Source organism: Peromyscus leucopus, chromosome 9 (genome assembly GCF_004664715.2).
Source record: "Peromyscus leucopus breed LL Stock chromosome 9, UCI_PerLeu_2.1, whole genome shotgun sequence".
Lineage (NCBI taxonomy): Eukaryota > Metazoa > Chordata > Mammalia > Rodentia > Cricetidae > Peromyscus > Peromyscus leucopus.
Window position 1 is genome coordinate 68,048,256 of NC_051070.1, and position 7,572 is coordinate 68,055,827.

General features: G+C 51.1%; 1 protein-coding gene across 1 annotated transcript; it reads left to right on the top strand.

Moving 5' to 3' along the window:
- Positions 1-15: 15 nt before the first annotated feature.
- Positions 16-7,247, top strand: Dhrs1 (dehydrogenase/reductase 1). The gene is made up of 9 exons (XM_028892227.2): positions 16-288; positions 640-818; positions 2,902-3,045; positions 3,193-3,272; positions 4,940-5,072; positions 5,376-5,522; positions 6,277-6,346; positions 6,631-6,711; positions 6,842-7,247. Exons 2-9 carry the CDS (start codon positions 660-662, stop codon positions 6,976-6,978), a joined length of 951 nt encoding a protein of 316 aa, XP_028748060.1. The 5' UTR covers positions 16-288; positions 640-659; the 3' UTR covers positions 6,979-7,247.
- Positions 7,248-7,572: the final 325 nt, after the last annotated feature.

Below are 7,572 nucleotides of genomic sequence, written 5' to 3' on the forward strand. Positions count from 1 at the left end.
ACGCACGGAGACGTCATGATTCGGCGACGGCGCGGGCGAACATGGTGGGCGTGCCTATGGGTCGCTGTTCCCTATTAGCAGGTTCCCCTGGGAGGTGCTGCCCAGGATCTCCCGGGCCAGCCTCGTCTCACCTCGCTCTAGCTCATCCCCACCCGCTCTAGACTTCTACCCGGGCAGGGTACACACTCTAACTCCGACGTGGCCAGTATCAAGGTCCCGTTCCCGGGCAGGATAAAAGTGGGTCTGGCGAGCTGGGCAGAAAGAACCCCAGAGGAGCGTCCGCCGCAGGTAAGGCACATAGGCTCTGTCCGCTTAAAGTTCAAGGCTTCGCGGTTCTCTGGGGGGACTGGAGCGGTAGCCAGAACTCCAGAAGGCCCAGGACTCTTCGTGGACATACCTTGTTGGACTGCCTCGCCAAATGCCCCCACCAAGACAGCCCCACTATCAGAGAATCGCAGTATGTGTGTGGCCCCGGAGAGTCTCCACTCAGCCCTGTGCCTCCGAAAAGGACAGGCTGGCCGGAGACTTGCACTCAGTGACCCTCCTGTGAAATTTCTCTCCCCTCAAAATAGTCCAAGCTTAGCTGCCCCTCCTAGCCCTCACAGAGACCTGCCTTCAAAGCGACTCTTTACTCCACAGATACCCCCCACCCGCCTTTGATGCGAGTCATGGTAGCGCCTATGAAGGGGCAAGTGTGTGTGGTAACTGGTGCCTCCAGAGGCATTGGCCGTGGCATTGCCTTACAGCTGTGCAAAGCTGGTGCCACGGTTTACATCACCGGCCGCCATCTGGACACCCTTAGAGCTACGGCCCAGGAGGTGAGTGACCACCTGAATTAATCATCCTAATTACTACTAACCACTTGCCTGGCCATGATACTCCCCCTACCAAATCATTAATATTTACAGCGTACAACAAACAAATAAGACAGAGTTGAATTTTTCTACCAAGTGAGTTTAATGAGAAGAAAAATCTTTCTGTTTGAGAGTTTGAGATTTTGCAAAGAAAAAAACTTGGGGCCGGCAGCTTCTGTGATTAGGCAAGACTTGCTGAACTGTGCGTGTTTACTTCTTTTTGTTTGTTTGTTTTTTGAGACAGTCTCTTAACATCTCTACATAGCCCTGGCTGGCCTGGAACTCACCATGTAGACCCAGGCTGGCCTGGAACTCACAGAGATCCACTTGCCTCTGGCTCCTGAATTCTGGGATTAAAGGCCAGTGCCACCACACCCTGATAAGAGTTTGTATCTTGACTGGATTCTAATAAAAGCAATACTCGAGTACCTATGATTTGCTAGGCATGGAATTACCCAAGTGATAAGATGCAATTTCTGTTCTTACAAGATAAGAGTCTTAACAGGAAGTCACATTTATTAACCAGTCGTTTTATGTGCACAGAATGCTTGCTCTGGGGCATTGGAGGGGCATCTAAATGATAAAGGTGGTTATGTCTTTAGACAGGCTTAGCTAGAACTCGCTGTTTAGACCACAGTGCCCTCAAATACACAGAGATCTCTTGCTGGGATCAAAGGTGTGTACCACCGCATGGGACTTAAGAGAAGGCATTCTTGAGGTGGTTTTTATTTTATGTGTATTGGTGTTTTCCCTGCATGTATGTCTGTGTGATGGTGCCAGATCTCTCTGGAACTGAAATTACAAATGGTTGTGAGCTGCCATGTAAGGGCTGGGAATTGAACCTGGGTCCTCTAGAAGAGCAGCCAGTGCTCTTTTAACTACTGAGTCATCTCTCGAGCTCTCTTGAGATGATCTTTGAACACGTCTTGAATAGGAATTAGGTAAAGGGAGTTATGAAAAAGCAAAGGGGGATGGTAGAGAGGCCAGAAAGGGAACAGTGGTTGTTAGAAGGCCATCACGAGGGGCTGGGGTGCAGTTTAGTGGAAAAGTACTTACCCAGGAGGCACAAGGCCCTGGTTTGATCCTGGGTACTGAAAACAAAAAAACCACCCTGTCAAATGTTTGGGTTTTACATACCTTTAATCCCAGCACTCAGGAACCAGAGGAGGGAGTCTCTCTGTGAGTTCCAAACTGGCCAGGGCTACACAATAAGACACACACACACACACACACACACACACACACACACACACACACAGACACACACAACCAGCATGGTAGGCATGTCTATATCACCCAGAACTGGAGAAGTCGTGTGAGGGGGATTGGGAGTTCAAGGCCAGCTTGGGCTGTATAGCGAGACCTTATCAAAAAAACTTCTAGACTTTAGTTGCTTAGATTGGTGATCCAGTTAGAAGAGTTTTAAAATTCCTGCTTTTTAGATAGTTCATACTGACTAGATTATGAGGAATTCACTTAAGAAAAAAGCACTTGAGTTCCAATGAGCATTAGGAGGCGTTGCTGCAGTTTGAGCAGAGAAGTGATAGGACAGGACCCTGAGCTTGCCCCTGGAGACTGGGTGCTCTTCTTCCTCTGAAGTTAGTGGGGACACGCTTTCAGAAGGCAAGAAGAATAGGAGGGGGCAATAATTTATGCCTAATGGCTCTGGTTTCCGGCGACCAAGCCAGAGCATTGGTTGAGTGAAGGAAAGAACCAGGACTGAGTAAGAATTCCAGGGTAAAGGGGAGGCGTGAGAGCTGGAAAGGAAAAAGAGGATAGGTGCTTGTTTCTAAGAGTGAGTGCCATGCCTTGTCCCTCGCCCTGGAGTTGCAGAGTGTTTCCTGAGGTCTGGCATGGGATGGGCCTCAGTGAATGTTGAGGTCCCATCTACCTTGCCGGCGGTCCTACTGTGGTGTAATTCCTAAAACAGACACCAGAGGGAGCCGTTGCCTGCCATGTTTTCCCAGCTGTTGGCTGAGTCCTGTGATTCCCTTCTCAGTTAGGGAAGTGATACTAGTGTGAACTCATACTCCCTGTCCCTCCTCAGGCACAGTCCCTCGGGGGCCGGTGTGTGCCAGTGGTGTGTGATTCAAGCCAGGAGAGTGAAGTGAAAAGCCTGTTTGAGCAAGTCGATCGGGAACAGCACGGGCGGCTAGATGTGCTGGTCAATAATGCCTATGCTGGTGTCCAGGTAACCTTTGCACTTGATCCAATTGGACATTCCAGAAATCCCCCAAACCCACCCTTGAGTCTTTGCCTCCGTTTGTTCTCCCATTATCCAGCCCTTCACACTTTCCTGCCCTCGGGTCACCCTGTCAGTCCCCTCCCTGTCTTCTAGGCGATCCTGGACACCGGCAATAAGTCATTCTGGGAAGTGCCTGCCTCCATCTGGGATGATATAAACAACGTTGGACTCAGGTATGTGCTTCACTGCCGGAGCCTGGGTTCCTCTCACTTAGGTCCCCCCAGACCCAGCAACTTTTTAAAAGGACTTTCCCCTCTGCCATTCCCCCCCACCCCCCCTAACCCCCCCCCCCCCCCCCCCCCCCCCCCCCCCCCCCCCCCCCCCGCTTATTTCTGGAGAAGTTCTGTGCCTGTGGGCTTGCATCTAAGAATGTCAACTTTTTTTTTTCTTTAGAAAGAGAAAAAGAGTGTGCAGGTGGGCTTGAGCGTTTGTGTGTGTGTGTGTGTGTGTGTGCAGAAATCAGAAACAACTTAAGAGAGTCATTTCTCTCTGCATCTTTCTGTAGGATCTGGGCATTGCACTCAGCCTGCCTGGCTTGCTTAGGAAGCATGTTTTTACCTACTGAGCCATCTCAGCCAGCCAGGGAATGTCAACTTTTTTGTTTGTTTGTCTGTTTGTTTTGTTTTGTTTTTCGAGAAAGGGTGTCTCTGTGTAGCTTTGCACCTTTCCTGGATCTCACTCTGTAGACCAGGCTGGCCTCGAACTCACAGAGATCCGCCTGCCTCTACCTACCAAGTGCTGGGATTAAAGGTGTCCACATCAATTTTTGCTTTGTTTCAATTTGCCTTGTTTTTTTTTTTCTTTCTTTCTTTCTCTGTGTATCCCTGGCTGTCCTGGAACTCACTCTGTAGAGCAGACTGACCTCAAACTTGGAGATCTGCCTGCCTCTGCCTCCCGAGTGCTGGGATTAAAGGCATGGGCCACCACCTCCAAACTCAGTTTTTCCCAACAAGACCTCAGCCTTGTTCCTGCCTCTGTCTGTGCCCATCCAAGTACAAGTCCCACAAGGGAGTGTTCTCTCAGTGTTGCATGAAGACCATGCAACTGTTTTTAAAAATAGTTAGAAGGGCTGGGTGGTGGTCGAGCATGACTTTAATCCCAGCATTCCGGAGCAGAGGCCAGTGGATCTCTGTGAGTGTGAGGCCAGCATGATCTACTAATGAATATCAGGACATCCAAGGCTATGTAGTGAGACCCTGTCTCAAAAATAACTATTATTATGTTTTCCAGTTGTATCCATTTTCCTGCAGATGCCATGGTTTCATTTTTCTTTACAGCTGTATAAAATTCCATTTTGTATATATGCCACATTTTTTTATCCACTCATTAGTTGATGGACATCTATGTTGGTCCCATTTCCGGACTACTGTGAGTAGGTCAGCTGTAGAAATGCAAATCTCTGTGATTTGTTGGCATAGAGTCCTACCCAAGTGTAGAATAGCTGGACATATTGTATTTTCGGTTTTTGAGAAATCCCCATATGGACTTCCATAGTAGCGGCACATGTTTACACCCTCACCGGCAGAGGACAGGGCTGTTCTTTCCCCATCCTCACCAGCAGTGGACAGGGCTGTTCTTCCCCCATCCTCACCAGCAGTGGACGGGCCTGTTCTTCCCCCATCCTCATCAGCAGTGGACAGGGCTGTCATGTGTGGATCCCTTTCTCATCTGCCGTCAGTTGTATCGGGTTTTCTCCTTGGAATGGCCTCTGCCTCTCCCCAGCCTTCACCGGCTGCCATGCAGCCTCCTGTGCTAACAGTGGCCACTGAGGACTCAGGAAGCAACCAAACCAGCGTTCACTCAATTCACTCCTTCTCCTCCTTCTCTGTCCCACTTCTAGAGGCCACTACTTGTGCTCTGTGTATGGGGCACGGCTGATGGTCCCTGCTGGCAAAGGACTCATCGTGGTTGTCTCCTCCCCTGGGGGCATGCAGCATATGTTCAATGTCCCTTACGGTGTGGGCAAAGCTGCGGTAAGGGCCAGTGCCCAGGCGTTGGGGAGGCACACAACAGTGTCGGTGGTTGGTACGGTCCCCAGTTGTCAGAATAGTAAGTCCAGTGACCTTCACTTCCCTCCCTGCCCCGCCCACTGATGGTTCCTCTGCTTGGACCTCCCTCCATGTGCCAGAGCAGCTACTCCTGTGGGAAGATGAGTACCAGAGACAGCAGGGCTCAAGAAGGCTGGGGCCTGGGATAGCCTCTCGGGTCGGGAGAGCAGAAGGGGAAGCTGAGTTGGGCAAGCCTCCCGGTTCTCATTCCGCCTTCCCTCCCTCCAGTGCGACAAGCTGGCTGCTGACTGTGCCCACGAGCTGCGACGTCATGGAGTCAGCTACGTATCTCTGTGGCCAGGGATAGTGCAGACGGAACTGGTGAAGGAGTTTATGGCAAAGGAGGAGGTTCCTGAGGATCCCTCGTTTAAGAAGGTTGGCAAGGGGGGCAGGGAAGCAGAAAACAAAAGGCAGGCTCCAGACAGTAACAATTGTAAGCATCCCATGGTGGCAGGCCGTCTGTAATCCCCGCACTCAGGAGGCAGAGGCAAGAGCATCTGTGCAGCTTCAAGGCCAGCCTGACCGAGTTCTGGGCCAGCCAGTGCCGCACAGTGAGACTCTGGCTAAAAAGAGAAAGAGTAATTGTCCCCACTCGTCAGGCGCTTACTAGGGCAGACACAGGCTGAGCATGTACTCACATTGTGTCTTCAAGTCTTGTAAAGCAGTTAATAACTCCATTTTTCAGAGAGTGAAGCAGAAACCCGGAGAAGTTAAGACACTTGATCCAGGGCTGGAAGTGTAGCTCAAAGGCAGAGCATTTGCTTAGGTGTGCTGCCGTGGGCACAGCAGCCCCTAGCAGTGACAATGGAAGGAAGGATGGAAAGAAACACGTTCCGTGGTACATGTCACAGCAGGAAAGGCTGTCTGTCGTGACCTTGCCCTGACCTACCCTAGAAGGTCCGGGCACTAGTTGGAACGATCTGATCCTTCCATTTAGGAGAGGCAACTGGTCCTGGGGCCGGGGTGCAGGGCTCACACGAACATGGGCAAGGTAGCCTGGTGTCTTCTAAGACGGGGCCCTGCAAGTCCTGTTGAGACCTGTGGCCTTCTGGGGCAGAAGGTGAGGATGGGGATAGGCACAGGCCGTGCTCTTGGGAATTAACCCCTAACTTCTCGACTCGTTTTCTAGATCAAACCAACTTTCTCCTCAGCAGAAAGCACAGAAATGAGTGGCAAGTGTGTGGTGGCCTTGGCAACAGGTGAGGATAGTGGGGGGGCAGTGCATCTGCGGGGCGCTGACAGCCAGTTCCTAGTTTGGGTTTGGGAGATGACTGGACGTTCTTGTCATCTCTGGCTTTTGGAGGCTCAAAGGGTCAGGATTCCTGGCTTCGGGGAGGTGTTGGCCAAGAGCCTTTGGATGAACACCGAGAGCTGCTGCTCGGTGCAGTGTGTGCCTCGGTGGTGCCCTGTCCCATTCAGCCAAACTGTGTCACGCTACACCACTCCCAGTGCCCACCGTCTCTGAGCATGTGTGTGCCCACAGACCCCAATATCCTGAACTTGAGTGGGAAGGTGCTGCCGTCCTGTGACCTTGCTCGGCGCTATGGCCTTCGGGATATAGATGGTAAGCACTCCCTCCGGGCCAGCTTTACCTGATGACTCTGTTCCTTGCCCCTTTCCCTCAGGTGTTCAGCCAGAGTTGGGGTGTCTGGGGAGTAGGAAATAGGGTCTAGTTGTCCTCCTGTTGTTCCCAGGCCGCCCCGTCCAAGACTATTTTTCCTTGGGTTACGCCCTCTCATATGTCTCCGGCCTGGGATGGCTGACCTCCTACCTGCCTGGCTTCCTCCGTGTGCCCAAGTGGATTGTTACCCTCTACACCAGCAAATTCTAAGCTGGCCTGCTGGCCCCGCCCTCCCAGGTCCTCTTCTCACTGAGGCTCAGGTGGGTGGGGCTGTCTTCAAGGGAACAAAGCGGCCTTCTCACATATACACAGCCGTGACCTCCCATGAAGAGCAGGGGGCTGCTGGGCCGCTAGTGAGTTCTGGGGACTGGGAGGTTCTTTGTGCCTTGGTTTTCCCCTGTCCCTACAGCCTAATACTTTGCTTCAGTATTGAAAAGTACTTATAAATAGAAGCTAATAAAGGTCTTGTCTCCGTTTAATGTTTGTGAGTTCCAATTCTTTATTAAATCAGAGTGGTAAATATTTGAGAGAAAGAGTCAAGGATGTAAAAATGTGTAGCTTCTCAAACTAAGATTCATTGGACACAGCTCTTGCTGAGTAAGCATGAAGACCAGAGTTCAAATCCCAGAAACCATGTAAAACTGGGTGCAATGGCAGCATGCATCTGTAATTCCACCATGATCCTGCCTAGGTGAGCACCAACGGCCAGGCTTGACCAGCACGTGGGGTATGTACCCTAATTCATATGCACATGTAAACACACACCAGGTCCTCCTCACATGCATAAATTTTTAAAAATTAAAA